Consider the following 17,159-nt stretch of genomic DNA (forward strand, 5'->3'; position numbering starts at 1 on the left):
CCGCGATTATAGATGTAATGGATATGCTGACTTGTGTCTATTAACGATAATTTTATGTTGAGATTCGATCTCTTCTGAGGAGGATAAATCTTGGTGAAGTACTGGGTATAATAGTGTTTGGATCTTCCTTTTTTCGGGTGGGACCGCTTATCATACCCTTATCACGTGGACCTATTCAGCGATGAAACTCATGGCCCACTTTAGGTGATCTTTGTGTAGCATCAAAAGTTCCCCGTTGGTGTTTGATTCTTCATATTTGAAAGAGACAATTGTTCTCACGATCTGGAACACGTGGCCTATTGAGATTGGTCTTTCTCTGCTCATGTCGTTTTGCCTACTTAGCTCTTCAATGATAGCTACCCCGTTTCTCGAGCCGCATTTAAAGCCTGCTGTCAAAATCGTCTTATGAGAGCCCTTCTTCTTCTCCAAATATCACTTTTTATTTCAACTATAATCTTTGCTTCTATCAAGACTCAATCGTTTCTTCTTTCTTGTTTGTACTCCCTTGCTTTCACGGTAACTTCTGTTTTCCATTTTCTCTTAAGATGAATAGAAATACTTCATCTTCTTCTCTTACCCCCAGTGGAGGTTCTGCCTCAAGCTCCTCCTTCGATAGCCCCATCCGCACTCCAGCTCCTATCGTTCCATTAAGGGAAGGTCAAGAGAGGGAAGGTAGCCTAATTAGTGACATCCTATCTATCCTATCAGAACAAGATGTAGATTGTCTTCATGATAAATACTAAATTTTTTGAGAAACCTCCCGCATTTTTGCTCCGTCATCGAGTGTCTGCGTAAATGACCAGATCCCTGCAGAGGATACCATTATCATTTATGAAGAGCAACTGAAGAATGATTCCCTATAGACCCATTTTTTGCTGAAGTCCTACGGTTCCCCAAACTTTCAGTCGCCCAGCTGCATCCCAACAGTTGGAGAATCCTGGTGGCCTTCGAGTTTGTTTGTTCTAAAAACAACATCGAGTCAAGCGCGGTCCTCTTTTTTCAGCTGTACCAGCTAGGTACTCGGAGAAATAAAGAGTTCTGATTTTTTAGCGGGCAAAAACGCTAGACAATATTCAACCAAATACCTTCTTCATTGAAGTGGTGGAAAAACAAGTTTTTTGTCCTCCGTCACCAGAATTCCGGGGGTTTTGGGCACCTCGGAGTAAGCTAAAACCTATGGGTGAAACTGAGAAAGGATGGAATCCAACCAATGAGGGATGAGGATGAGACTATAGCCTTTCTCTTGACAATGGCTAGGTCCCCTCAGAAAGTGGACATTATCAAGGCAGTGAGGAACGCCATATTGTCTTAGCAGAGTCATCTCCAGGCAAGCCAGTCTCGGGGTCCTCACCCGCCCAGCCTTCTCAATCTTGGGGAGAGCACTTCCCTAGCTAGAGATTATGATATTTTGCTTTGTACATTCTTTTAGATTTCAAATTGCCTTACTTACTTACTTTTCAAATTATGCAGATATGGTCGGATCAAGAAACAGATTTGCTAAGGCAGCGTGTGCTGCCCGCAAAGGCAAAGCTATCGCTGGGAAAAGTGGTCCTCCTCTCAAGTGTACTCGCCGAGCAGAAAAAGTGATCATGCTTCCGCCTCCTCCTTTCTAACCTACAATGGAAGAAATGGCTCACTCGTAGCCTGAGTCTTCTACAATAGGTGCCTCTACCTTTGCGCCTATTTTCGAGCCTCCTTCTGCAGTCCTCCCTCCTACCGAGCCTGTTCCTATGAACATGGGGGTTGATTCCTCATGGCCTCTTAGCCTTTAGTGTTTGGAGTTAGCGCTAACTCGAACGCCTTCTCTCCTTAAGGACCCCAACCTGGCCATTCTCTTAACTAAGAATGCCCTCAGACTCGAGGACCGTCATTGCCTGAATGAGCTTGAGACGGACGAGCTTTTTGACAACGTCATGCATTCTGTCTTGGAGAGTGGCCTCTGTGCCTATGTGGCCAAAGAGCATAACAAAGTTCCGAAGCGAGAGTTTGGTGCTCAAGAAATGGACAGAAGACTCCTAGCAGAGAAATGCTCAAGACTAAAGACTCAGTTGATGAGGTGGAAGGCACCATGAAGGAGACTTTAGAGTTCGTGGACAAGCTCCAGACTGACCTAGCTGGGGCCAATACTTCCAAACCGGTCTTTGAGAATCGGGCAAAGAGTATCGAGAATCAAGTATCGAGAATCAAGTAGCCCTGCTGCATCATCAAATCCTGGAACTACAAGCTCAAGCTGAGGAGGCACGATCCGCCTCTATCAGGGTTGCTGAGCTTGAGGTAGAACTTCAAGACACAATGGCCTAGGGTGGGGAGATGTTCGTGCAAGGTCAGGACTCTGTCAAGAAAGAGCTTCTCAGGCATTCTCCTGCAGAGGACTTCTCCAGAATTGATGACATCTTTCCTGATGAGGAGGATGAGGATGGGCAGGACGAGGAATGAATAATTGAAGACAACCCTTCTGACTCGGCTTCTACTACAATAGCCAGTGATGAACCTGTAACAAAAGGCCGAATGGAGGCGACTGATGATGTCCCTCCTGCCCTGTAATATTCATTTTATTTTGACAGTGTTGTATGATCAGTTTTAGCCATAAATCTTGTCTAATCATTATCAACAAGACTTACTAACACTCGACTATCATAGTGGTGATAAAAATAAATAATTAGAGAACTTCTAAATAGCGGGACTAACACCTAAACATATGGTCTGATGAATACCTGTCTTGGGCCTAAAATGCCTTATAAGATGCCTTATAATTTTAAGATTAGTACATGATCGTAAACACTCATCTTGTGATTTGTGTCTCAAATATTTCAAAAATTAATTTAAGATTAATACCTGATAGTTATGTTTACATTGCGGCCTGACATGAATTATTTATTAAATTTTTACCACACGTATCACTAATAATTCACTTTACTTTGAACGATTTTTATATACAATTAATCATGTGATTAGTTTACCAATAATTTTATTACTTAAAACGCATGGGCAAATAATTAAAAATTATATGTTACTTTTGTTTGTCTACAACATGGCCAATATAAATTCAATTAAAAATAAAAATTGAATGTCAAGCGAGCAAAGTATTTAAACATAATAATTAAACAATATTACTATCTATATATGTCAATATAAATATCTAAAATTATATATATAAAAAATCGTTCAATCAGCCAGTTACTTTAATAATAAACTAAATTTAATAATATAAAAAATCAGAATTACTAAAAAATTTGAAACTATGTTTCGAGCTACAAATTAGAGGGAAATTAAATATCACATAAAAATAAAATTAGGTAATATTATAATAATTGTTTGACAGGAAAATTATATTCAATCTAAATATCGGAGAAATAAATAAGTTAAGATGCACCCAAAGTTTCCAATTTGGAGAATATAATTATGAGTTTAAGAGGAATAAAAATATAGAAAATAGAGTGAAATGGAAGTAGGGGCCAAAATGTAAAAATGTAAAAGAAGAAGGGCAAAAATGAACAACAAACATATTACATCGGACAAAAAAGATTTAGGAGAGGGCCCGGGCGTTTCTTGGCTAAGCCTTGGTCCGCCCCTTGTTAAAAACTATTGGTGTTGAATTTTTTTTTTAATTATTTAGTAGAGTTTGAATGATTGAATAATGATTAATTATTCTTTATTTTTATCATGAAACTGATTGATTTCATAATTAAAAAAAAAACAAATTCAGAATATTCTTACCTCTTTAGTAAGTTATTTTGAATTAAGTAAATCGCTTATTAACATGGTAAATTGAGAGAATAGCATTATATTAACTGGGATAAAAGTGGATAATATTTAAAAAAATAAAAATGGATAATAAGTTAATCATCATTTAATATGAGAAATGAACGTGTCTTCCAATAAATGGTATGAAACTGCAACGTGAAAATACGAGTACTATTTTCTCTGTGCTCAGGAAAGTCGAGCCGCCAAGGTTGACTTAACTTTTAAGCTGTGTCGCCTGTTAAAGACGCACGTGAATAATGTTATCAAAGCAAAAGCTAAAAGGTTTTGCAAGAGGGAGACTCTTCACTCATGCGCGTGGTTTCACCTTTCTAACTACCTGACAAAAGTCGGCATTGTTTTTTTGTCAAAGCAAAAATCAGTACTTCAAAGAAGATATGATGTTGAATTGGGGGTGGGGAGAGGGAGCCTTCTAGAAAAAGAGAGTGGTATACCCGCGCCTTGAGTATTTTCTTATGGCCTCAAGCATCGAGTACATACAGTAAATTAATTAATTTCAGAAACTTTGGAAACTTTTTATTTTTTTATAATGAGAAAATATATAAGAGTACTCCATATACATAAGAGTGAATTTATTTTTTTTGTGAGGGTGTCGAATAGCATTTAAATTTTGTATAAGAAATATTACACTATCATACTATATTTTAAAGTAAAAAATTATTTACTAAATGAATAAAGCATAGTAAATATATTGATTTAAAATAAGATAGGAAAGGTTAAAGTAAAAAATTTGTCCACTTTTTTACTTTTTATTTATATTTATCTTTTGCCTATAAATTTAAATATCATGAATAATTACAAGAAAATTGATTTTAATAGTGCATGCATATAACATGTTTTGAAAAATAAATTTGATGAATTAAATATATAATTAAGAGAATAAAATAATTTATTGTGAAAAGTTTAGGAGTTGAATACGTTTCTTTATAATTTTTTTAATATAAAGTTAAATCCAATCATTTTATTATTTAATTGATAATATTTTTAATTAATCATTGGAAATAAAAGGAAAATACTTCATTGAAATTACTATTTGAAAATAATTTATTTTTTGAATGCTTGGGATAAGCTCGAACTTTAATTTTGTGATGACATAGACAATCTTGTAAAAGTCCATATATTTGGCTAAATTTTGAGGAAATTTATTGCAAGCTTTGTCGATTGGCACCCACCGCTTGTGGTAAGTGGTATCGTGACACCGGCGACAACAATTTTTTCAAACATTTAGGATTGAAACTAATTTAATTGAATTTAATAATTAAAATATTATAAAATTAATATAAAATTATTTTTACTTTGTAAGTGAAATCCAACTTTATAGATAAAGTAAATATTTATTAATAGTGTTAAATTTTTGAAAATATATGTGATTATGAAAAAAAATATGTAAAGCATAATAAAAAAATAAAATTTATATTTTTCCGTTTGACATGATTTATTTTACATTAAAATAATTTTCACGAATTTAATTTTTTGATTTTAAATAAAATAATTATTAAAAAAATAATTAAATTAAATGTTTATAACATTAATTTTTTATTATAAATAAAAGGATAATACTGTAGCATTTATTATGCCTCTTTGATCTTGCCATTTATTATGTATTAATTAATTTGAGACTTATTTAAGCTAATCAATGCCCATTAAAGGTGAGAAAATTAAGATTAGTACTTGTATGGAAAATATTTGTATAACACATTTTATTATGTATTAAGTTAATTATAAAGCACAAATAAATGGATCTTTTATAAAAAAAATAAAAATAAAACTCATATATTTATATTTTAAAATTAATTTAATTTATAATAAACTACATTTATTTAAAAATTTTCTGTAGTTATATATCTTTCTTGCTTGATGTTGCAATAAACTAAGCATTTTTATTATCTATCATAAATTTTTCCATATTTTCTTGTTCATTTAATCAACGCCTAATACAGCCACCATCATTACGACTTTTTCATAACCAATCATATCCAAATAATATAAAGGAAAACAAAAGCAGAAGAAAAAGAAAAAGAAAAAGAAAAAAAGAAGCACTAAGTGCAAATTAAAGATGGTCATTCTGGAGATTCAGCCAATAATTTAGCCTTTTCTCATTCAAAAAGAAACACGTTCATTCACCATCTATTTATCAATAACCTTTTAAGAAAATAAATAAGGGCTAATTTACCCTTAAAAATTAGGTAAGAATAAAGAAACGTTTAAAATTTTATAATGCATTATTTTTAACTCAAATTAATATGAAAATTTAATATATCACTCTTATCGAAAAATATTAGGAGCGTTAAATATTTTTAAAAAATTAAAAATTTTAATTTCTTTTTAAAGAAAATAAATCAAATTTTATTCATCATAAAAAATTAACTTAAGAGGAGAAAAATGCCTCAGTTACTCCATGGTAAATCTATATAGAATTTAACATAATCCAAATTCACATTTTGCACTTCTTTGATATCTTTTTTCTTAATTATGAGGGTTTTTTGAAAGATTGCAAATTGCAGTAAATTCAAAGAAGTTAAAAGGAGACGATTAGGCTCCTAAATCATAAGTGCGTTAGTTTGTGAATAATATTTTGTGGAGAGATTTAACTTTGCTACAACATCGGCAAGACACCGAGGAGAAATGGTCGTTCAAATTGTCTCATTCATCTGTGTCTGCCAATCGAGCGAGGACTTTAAGCAAAGGCAAGGGTCCCATTTCTTTAAGACTTAAATGGTGTAGTAGTGCAGGATGTGTCACAACTCACAACCCATCAATGACTGATCAGTGTATTTAATTTATTTGTCATTTTTCCACTTTCCTAGACCCCACCTTTGATCAAACACCTTTGACCACCTAATCTTTTCAACTTTCCAACTCATTTTTACATTTGGGTTCAGAATTTCCACTTTAGTAGCTTAATAATTGAAGTTTTGGATTATGCTCACCTTCCTAGTGACATAGGAGTATATGTAGAATCTATAGAAATTTTATGAGAATGAAAATTTATAAATTTTATTTTTGATATGAATATGGTATAAATAAATATATGAGAGTTTAATATACAAAAATTTTAACAGAGTTATAATAGAAAATAAATTCAAGTGATTGATTTTGATTATAATTCTAAAACTGAACTAATATTATCTCTAACACTCTTCCGCAAGATTAAGGATCCATCATGGAGACCAATCTTAGACCTGTTAATATGAAACCTCATTTTTAACAATGATTTTGTCAATAAATCAGCTAATTGACCCTTGAATGAAATATGAGAAATACGAAAAGCTCCTTGTTGAACCAAATCACAAACAAAGTGAATATATATTTCAAGATGTTTCATCTTGGAATGAAAAATAGGATTCTAACACGTATGTATCATGGATATGTTGTTATAATAGATGACCGATGCTGGTACCTTATAGTCGAGTTCAGTTAGCAAATACTTAACCCATTGAACTTCAACTGCTGTTGAAGTCACTGCTATATATTCAGTTTCTGTACTGGACCGAGCAACTGTTTGTTACTTTTTAGAACTCTAACTTATTGGTACTTTGCCAAAATACAGAATAAATCTCATAGTTGAAGTTCTATTCGAAGGATCTCCCACCCAATCTGCATCCAAAAAGACATGAAAAACAAGCTTTGATTGATAGGTGATAGTAATACCGAAATCAATAGTGGACTTGAGGTATTGGAGCAGCCGTTTCAAGACTAGCCAGTGCGACTGATTTGGATACTGCGTGAACTACGACAACTTATTAACCGTAAAAGCAATATCCGGTCTAATAAGACTAAGATACTGTAATCCTCCAATTAATTTTCGATAAGCAGTAGGATCCACAACAGAAGACCCAGAAACCAATTTCCTCAAGTTGCTATCTACGACAATTGGAGTAGACACTGCTTTAACCCCATCCATATTATCTCTTTCCAGAAGCTTTCAGATATAATGATGTTGTGAAAGAAATAGACCATTTGTCATTTGATGAACATCCACACCAAGAAACAATGACAAGGGCTGAGGGCCTTTCAATGAAAACTTGTTTTCCAGAACTTGAACAAACTGAGATACAAACGATGATTCATTCCCTATTATAAAGAAATAATCCACATACACAAGAAAATAACGACAGATGTTTCCTTTTCGATAAAAAAATAAGGAATGATCATATTGAGATAACTGAAACCCATATTATATAGTGAAAAACCGAAAAGCTTGATACTATGCTCTAGGCACCTGCTTCAAGCCACAAAGAGCCTTAACTAACTTACATACATGATAAGGCTTTGAAAGATCTTTATATCCAAACGGTTGTTGCATAAAAACCTCATACAAAGGACCATGTAAAAATGCATTGTTAACATCAAGCTGTATTAATGGCCAAGAATTCGAAATTGCCAAGGTTAGCACTATTCGAATTGTAACTAGTTTCACTACTGGGCTAAATGCATCATTGTAATCAAGTCCTGGTCTTTGATTATATGCACGAGCTACCAAGCTAGCCTTATATCATTGTATAGAGCCATCCGCATTTCTTTTAACCCTGTAAATCCACTTACAACCAACCAGATTATGATGAGACCCAGATGGAACAAGAATCCAAGTTTTATTATCAAGCAAGGCGTTAAATTAATCCGACATAGCATTACGCCACTTAAGAATAGCTAAAGTCTGTTTGACTATTGTTGGTTCTAATACTTTAGGTAATGGGTGTTTGGAGACATGATTTAAAATTTTGAATTTTCAAATATTGTTCTTTTAATGTGTAATCATGGGATAATTATTCATGATTGGGAGAACGATATTTAGCAGTGGAGGAGTAACAGTCTCAGTTAAAGAAGAAGAAGAAGAAGTGGAATTCGGTGAGGACTGCGAAAGAGATGAGGCTAATTGATCATTTGTTGACATGGTGGTCTGTGAGTCTATAGTAACAGTAGGAGAGAGAGACGAGACTACTGTAGGTATAAACGGAATAGTCGTTGAAATACGATAAGAAGATAGAATATTATACCAACATGACAAAGACAAGGACTCTCGAGATTATTGAGCTAGAAAAGGAAAAGTTTTCTCTAAAAATAAAACATGATGGGACTCAATATACCTATTTGACTGATATTATAACAAATGAATGCACTTTTATTTGAAGAGTAACAAAAAAAAACACACGGAATAAACTTAGTATCAAACTTAGAGTGCATGTAGAGCCTTAAACATGGATAACACACTCAAATACGCATAGAGACTAATAATTTGGTGATCGACCAAACAATTTCTAATGGGAAGACACATAACTGAGAATTGGTATAGGCATATGGTTGATTAGATAAGCTGTCGTTTTAAAAGAAAAGGTCCAAAAGGAGGATGGTAAACTAGCCGTTTGCAACAATGTAAGATCAGTTTCAACCAAATGTCGATGACGGCGTTCAGCTGCACCATTATGTTAGGGTGTGTGTGGCGGGGTTTGTAAATGATTTATACAAAATTTCTAAAAATATTTCTTAAGAGCAATATACTCACTACCCTATCTGTATAAATAGTTTTTATTTAAGAATTAAAGGTATTTTCAATAAGTTTTTGAAATACTGAAAAAATTTCATACACATCAAATTTTGCCTTTAAAGGATATAACCAAATATATTTTATATAATGGTCCACAAATATTATATAATAGCGAAAACTATCGACAGAATGAACTGGAGTAGGTCTCATAAATCAGAATAAAGAAGTTCAAGAGGATGAATACTAGTTAAAGAATAATTATCAAATGGGACCCTCTAGCTTTTATTACAATGACAATGATTGCACACGCTCTTCTCAACCACAGACACAGTAAGAGAAAATTTCAATAAAACAAAATTAAAGACAAACATAATGACAGCCAGAAGATACCAAATTTCAAAATGGTCTGAGCTTATAAAAAGACTGGTCAAGTAGGCCTTTGACTAGAGTCTCTCTCGTGGTTTGATCTTTTATGAGATAAAATCGAGAAAAAAATTCAATCGAAACTTGATTAGAATCACAAAATTGAGGAACAGAGATAAGATTTATTTTAGCTTTTGGTACAAACAGCACATTGAAAAGATAACAAAACTTGGAAGGTAAAGGAAAAGTACCAGAACCAACATGAGTAATAGACAAACCTAAACCGTTTGTGAGTTGCAATTCATCATTCCCATCATATTGAGCATGAAGTGAGAGATTGCGTAAGTCATTCATCACATGGTGCGAAGCTGCAGTATCGAGCAACCATGGAGAATCACTATTCTACTGTGTACTCACACAATTTGCTTGCAGTTGTTGAGTCAATAAAGGCCAAAAAAAACTCTTAGCTTTGAAACACTGTCTAACAGTATGGCCATATCGTTCACAAAATTGACATTGAACTTTTGACCGAGAGGTTTGATTACGATCGAACCTACTAGATTTGGATTTACTATCCGAATATTCGTCCGATTGATTAACAGTAGGAACAGATGCAGTGCTAGTATATTTTCGACCATAGGAGCCTTGTTTGGATGAAGACTTGCTATAGTTCGACTTTCGAACACGATTAGCAGTAATTGGAGTAACCTCATGGGACATATAAATCTGCTTCAAATACAACTCATGAGCTAACAATTTATCTTGAAGCTAATCAAAGAAAATTACAGTATCGCGCGCATGGATGGCAGCAACGATATCGCGAAACTTAGGTCTAACAACTTCTAGAATCTAAACAACCAAATCAACATCACTAACCGGACTACCACATAAAGATAGTTCCTCAGCTATATTTTTCACATTATTAAGATAATCAAAAACCAAATAACAATCTCGTTTCTTACGAGACAACTTATTACGCAGTGATAAAATTCTTGTAACCGACTTATTTGCATAAGTAATCTGCAACTTTTTTCACTCCTCCGCAGAAGTCTCAGCATCAGCAACCACATTCATAACAGAAAATGAGAGTGAAGATCGAAGAGCAACAATAATTAATTGATCTTGACACTCCCAATATTTGTAATCTAGATTGGAAACCTATTTTTCTTCTTGAGTAACAAACGCAGGAGGAATTTGGACAGTATCCAGAACATATCCGATAAGACTGTGACCTTTAAGTAGAGGAGAAACTTGAGCTCTCCATGTTGGATAGTTTGTAGCTGTAAACTTTAATGAAAACTAAGTATCGTTGATGGATATAAGAGAACAACCGGAGGCATGAATAACATTTATTATACTAGTAGACGCCATAATTTTCTTGAAAGAAACAGAAAAAAAAATTAAGAAATTTTTCGAATCAAGCTCTAATAGTATAAAGAAATTTTATTAGAATGAAAACTTATTTTATTTCTGATATGAATGTGGTATAAATAGATATAAGAAAGTTCAATATACAAATATTTCAACCAACACAAAGCTAACAGGATTATAATAAAAAATAAATTCAAGTGGTTGATTTTGATTGTAATTTCAAAACTGAATTAACATTATCTCTAACAGAGTTATAATATAAAATAAATTTAAATAGTTGATTATGATTATAATTTCAAATCGAACTAACATTACCTCTAACAAAAACATCAATAGTTTTTAATATTTGGATGTGGCATTTCTTTATATAAGTTCACTTCATTCATTCATAGCCTTTCATTTGGTTAGAAAACTAATCCAGCGACAAAAGGCCGACTGAGCTCAATAACAAAGTAAATATATTAATTTCGAGATGTCAAGTTTAATTTTCACTCCTTATAGTTTGCCCTAAAATTTTAAATGTCATACACAAAATTAAAAAAAAACCTATCGAGGAGCCAAAAATTGCTTGGCGCGGTGGCAAAGCATATACATATCGATTTCGATCTCCACGCCCCATAGTTTGCTTTAAAGTTTTAGAAGTGATAAACATGATTAAAAAGAAAAATTGTCGAGGGAGCATCAAAGTACCATTTTTTTTTTCTTTCTTTGTTCTTTTAATCCATCGTGGTTGCTTACCAGCAGTCCACCATATAGTTACAGCTGCAAGTTAATTTTTGTCTGAAAAGCCCATGGCTCTAAATTGAATTGAAAGTTTAGATTTGATTTATCTATTTTTTTAATAATGATTTAAAATTTAAATTAATCGTACGAAGTTAAGAAAAGTAAGAGCAATGAATTAAACAGCTCTAATACAGTTTTAATAAGATTATTTAATTTTAGATACCTATTTTTTATAAGTAATTTTTAATATTAAATATTTAGTTTTTCCAGTCAATTAGATATTTAATTTTTGTCATTATTAATAATTGATTAGATGAAGGGAACTTTTCTTCAAGAGGAGGGGAAAATTAATTTAATTTAAATTTATAAAATATTGATTTGATTTTAATCTTAACTTAAATTGAATTGATTTTAATTTAATTAAAAAAATTCAAATTCTATTAAAAAAATACAAGCAACAATCATTTTTTTAAATAGTCATTTAGCACTTTTTATTTTATCAATTAAAAAATATTTATTATTATTTTCATAATTAGTAATTAATATTTTAAAGTAATTCGGATTCTCTAATTTTCATGTTGTTTTATTTTGCTTCCTTAAAAATTCTCTCATCTTTGCTTGCATAATTATTTCATTATACTTGGAATAATAATTAAGTCCAATCCGTAACATCCCCGACACGATTAACAGTCTTATTTTTATTTATTTATTTATTATTTTTTTAAATTTAGGATGGTTACTCCTTTGTTGAAGAGTTTGTCGTGTTGATGCAAACTTTAATTTAATTTAATTATTAATTATTAATTTTGTTAACGTTTAACTTATTTTATTAATTTGATAGGGGCAAGTCAACTTCACTCCCGTATTCAATTATGATCCAGGCATGGCCTAACTTATCTAGAAGCTTGATCCTTTAGGTGGCAATGCGAAGCTTATAAGGCGGTGGAAATTTCATGGTCCAGCTTAATTTTTAGTGAGATTGGGCTTTCACCAGTCCGTTGGGCAACAGAAATTAAAACCAAAAGTCCAACGAATATTTCAATGCCAATTTAAGATGGGCCTAAGAATATATTAATGAAATCTGAACATTCTTCAAAATAACAAAACCAACAAAAGGATTAAATTGGGCAGTCGTTGAGTTTGTTGGTGAGAGAGAAAAGGGCTATGGAGAAATTTCTTTGTCGCAGCGAAGAAGAGAGGAAGTTTCAATTTTTGATTGGTGAGTGCCTCGGCAATTGGCTCTTCTATTTTCGTGTGGAGAAGTTTGCTATCGATGACCTGTACAGTTTTTGTTTGGTTTTCGTTGGGTTTTTTTTTTCTAACTTTGCTTTGATCTTTGGTTTTTGAAATAAATTGGGTAATTATTCTTTCGCTATTAGAAAGGATGTTGTCGACCGACTATTAATTCGGCGCCAGAATTTGTTGGCTCTATTGGCTACCCATAGCTAGATGAGATTAAAATTGTCATGGATCTCTCCTATGATTATTTGGCGATAGCTCTTGGAGTTTTCATTGGTGACAAGTCTTTTTTTTCTCGGCAGTGTTGTGTGCTATCGATTGTTTTGCGGTGCTCCTTTCTCCAGAGCAGTATGTTTGGGTATGAATTGATGGGTCTAGGCTAGTTGCTTGTTGGTTTGCTGGGTTTGTGAATTGTTGGACTTGATATTGTGGACTTTTATCTCTTGCTATTTACTTTTTGTTGCCTTGTTGGAATTTTGTATAATTGGCTAGTGAGCTTTTTAATATAATTATTAAAAAAAATCAACAAAAGGATAAAATGCTTAAAGCATTTTAAGATTATTAATTTTCATAATCAAAATATAATTTTTTAAAATTAATTTTAATATTTAATGGATAAAAGTTTATTAACCACCTGATAAACTAAATTTTAGTGTAGAGTGCTTTACTTTTATATTTGGGTTACGTTTAATAATTTAGTATTATTAAAATACTACTATTTAGAAGTGAAAGAATTGATTATGGAAAGTTAATTAATACCTATTTTTAATTTTAAAAAATTAATCCTTTTGATTTTACTAACAAAAATACTTTCTTTTCGATCACTAACATTTAATCTTAAATTGAAAAAGCCAATATAAATTTAAAATTTAAATAATTATAAATATTAAAATTACAATTGCAAAAATTTTAGAAAGATAAAATGAGATGAATTAAATTATCATAAAATGATTTTATTATATACGCTTTTATTGACCAAATAAGACATTAAATGCTAAAATTACTACTAATTAGAAAAAGTAAGATTAATATACTTATTATTTTCAAATGATATATAATTCTAAATAAACAAAAGTAATATATAAAAATAGATAATGTGACATATAAATTTATTTAGACTAAGAAAAAAAATTTATGTGAATTTTTATAAAATAATATATATTTTCGATTTCTTTTAAAAATTTTAAAGTTAAATTCTTTTGTTTTAAAGAAACTGTTGATTCCAATCATCCAATATTTATATGTAAATATCACTTTGAGACTTTTTTTTTTTTTTAGTTACAAAAAAGATTGAAAATTAAAAAGTTAAATATGAGATTTTTTAAATTTATTTAATATAATCACTACGGATTAAGTCACAAATACTATTGCTTAATAATATAATCACTACGGATTAAGTCACAAATACTATTGTATTAAGCAGACTTTATTGCAAACAACAACACGACACAGTTTTATAAAATAAAAAAGCATATTCTTATTAAGTAGCTCTTTTTTTTCCCCTAGTAAAGTAACCTCGAACTGGAGTTCAAATTTCAGAGGCCTCACAAACCCATTACTATTCAGCTTAGGCTCATTAGTTTCTTTCTGCCTCCATGCGCTGCCCAAGTCTCCTCATTCTCAACTGCAATTCAGCAGCCGCTGCAAAAAACCTAACTGCCTCGATTGGACTCAAAACCTCCACCACATTCGCCACCGTCCATCCTCGAAGTGCATCGGCACTCTCCATCACTGCTATCATATCCATCTTCAGCATCTCCACCGCTGCTTCCATCTCCGACACTTCTCCATCAATCAATCTTCCATGTCGTCTTGCCAAGTTCAAAATCGGCGGAGACGCCAAGCTCTCTTGAATCTTCGCCATTGTCTCTGTCAACGCTCTCTCCTGTCTCCTAGCCTCATATTTCACCTGTTCGATTCTTTGACGCTGATCAGGCGTTAAGTCCACCAGGTATCTGTCAATCAGCTTGAAAATCATGGATGGTTTGAATTCGCCAAGCCAGAGCAGAGTCCTTTCGAAAGAGCTGAACCAAGGAGGATTCAAGAAGACAAATGCGTCATCTCTAGTTGCATTCATTTTCTCCATGTAGTAGAGTTTGTAATGCGACTGGATTTGGGCGATCAAGCTCTTGTGCAGCTCAGTATTTTGAGCATTCTCTGGAGCAATTGCGACCAGCAGCTGTTGAAACAGACTTTCTTGGTGATTCATCCATGTATTGAAGAAGGTCTCAAAGTTCCCACTAGGACTCGTCATGTGGATACTACAATTGAAACAGAGACCTTAAACAAAGGCAGAACTTCTGGGAATACATATATAGAGAAGAAGCCCAATGGCGGTATTTGAGTTTGTGTTGGTCAAAATTGCTTCGTCGCAAAGGGAGAAGGTAGCTGTTGTTTGGGGGCTTTGACCTCCTTGCTTAATGGCTAAGCTTTGCTGTGCTAAGACTCAGTAATTGGGAAGAGCCACGAATAGTTGCGAATTATTACCATTGGTGGCGTTTGATTCTCGAGAAAAGGTATAAAATCGACGGGAGAGATGGCGGTGGTGGGTTGGGAGCCATAAGAATTTTCCTGCATCATTTTCCTGCATCATCCACGACCGCTTGCTATTTAAGGCCAAATTAAACTAACAATATACTGTTCCCAGCAAAGCAAGAGCCTTGTTCCTTTTTGTGCCGAGTGTACAGGGTGAGTTATTTCTTATCTACCAACTCAATTCATGAACGAAAGGTGAGATTAAAGTAAAATTATATATTGGCGCCATGTGGTTGTGAGTTGAATTTAAAATTATTTATACAAAATTAAATCGTGAATCAGCAAAATTCATAAAGGAATTTTGGAGATTTAAATAAAACTATGATCACGATGTAAATAGATAGAATATGCACGAAAAACGTAAACTATTTAAACTTAAATTTTATTTATATTAGTAATATTTGAATTTATTTTAAATTTAATTAAATATTAATTTAAATTATTTAAATTTAATTATTATTATTTAAATAAAATTTAAGCTCATTTAATTTTATATATTTTAATTAATAATTTATATAAAAAATATTTTTTATTAATAATTTTTATTTAAAAAATTTAATATTTTTGAAAAATATTTAAATTTAAATTTTTAAATAAAAATAAATAAAAATTTTATAAATATTATTATAAAATAGATTTTTTATATTAAATTAATTATTTATATAAACGAATATCTATCTATATATAAAATTCAAACCCGATCCAAATTAGTGAGGGATATTATATTTTAAATTCAAATTCATTTCAAATTCAATTATAATTATTTAAATTCGTTTTATTAACATTGGGTGTAATTGTATACTAGAAAATATTTGATCTATTGTCCTCCCAAACATGCCTAAACAATATATAATAACTCCAAATGATTGGATGTATCGACAACCGGTAGAATTTTTTTTTTATATCCATGGGATCAAATTTTTATTAAAAAGCGTGGAGTGTTATAATTAAATTTGAAAGAAATTTGAATTTAAAAATTAATATTTATACATAATTTAAATTTTATGAATATAATATTTATTATTTGAATTTATTTATATAAATAATTAATTTAATATATATTTTATAATAATATCTATAATTTTTTATTTAAAAAATAAAATTTAAATATTTTGTTAGAAATATTAAATTTTTAAAATGAAAAACATTAATGAATAATATTTTTATATAAATTATTAATTAAATGTATGTAAATAAATAGATACAATAGTAATAATTGAGTATGGAATGAATTCAAATAGTTTAAATTAATTTCTATTCGGATTTAATTGAGTATATAAGAGATTCAAATAGTTTAGATTAATTTTTATTCGGATTTAATAGGGTAAGATATTAATAATTTAAATTGCAGTTGAGTAGTCAAATTCCCTCATATGCTTTACCGTTTATATCCCAAGTGATTTACCTATAAGAGAATATTTATAATACGAAGGCTTGTTTGGATAATTGATCGGTAATTACAGTTAAAACATCCAAATAAATTATGTTTAACTATTGCTACTAAAATGACGAATAAAGATATGTATATTATAATTTATTTATTATTTAAATACATATAAAATTAATATTTTATCATATAATATATAAGATTTAAATAATAATTATCAATAAAATAAATTTTATTTTTTATGTATATATAAGTTATTTTTATAATATTTATATTTATTTTATAATTATAATA

General features: G+C 31.2%; 1 protein-coding gene and 1 long non-coding RNA gene across 2 annotated transcripts; one reads left to right on the top strand and one right to left on the bottom strand.

Annotated features, from left to right (window-relative positions):
* Window positions 1–12,771: 12,771 nt before the first annotated feature.
* Window positions 12,772–13,427, top strand: LOC122722375. Its single transcript, XR_006349354.1, has 2 exons — window positions 12,772–12,923; window positions 13,084–13,427. It is a non-coding gene; the product is annotated as an uncharacterized LOC122722375 (long non-coding RNA).
* Window positions 13,428–14,339: 912 nt separating this feature from the next.
* LOC122722374 (protein ZW2-like) lies at window positions 14,340–15,502 on the bottom strand. Its single transcript, XM_043953004.1, has one exon. It carries the CDS (start codon window positions 15,195–15,197, stop codon window positions 14,520–14,522), a length of 678 nt encoding a protein of 225 aa, XP_043808939.1. The 5' UTR covers window positions 15,198–15,502; the 3' UTR covers window positions 14,340–14,519.
* Between the last annotated feature and the right edge of the window lie 1,657 nt (window positions 15,503–17,159).

The sequence above is a fragment of the Manihot esculenta genome, chromosome 18 (assembly GCF_001659605.2).
Source record: "Manihot esculenta cultivar AM560-2 chromosome 18, M.esculenta_v8, whole genome shotgun sequence".
Classification (NCBI taxonomy): domain Eukaryota; kingdom Viridiplantae; phylum Streptophyta; class Magnoliopsida; order Malpighiales; family Euphorbiaceae; genus Manihot; species Manihot esculenta.

Excerpts from the sequence above, each read along its gene's own strand:
- LOC122722374 (XM_043953004.1), bottom strand. The coding sequence starts at position 15,197 with ATGACGAGTCCTAGTGGGAACTTTGAGACCTTCTTCAATACATGGATG.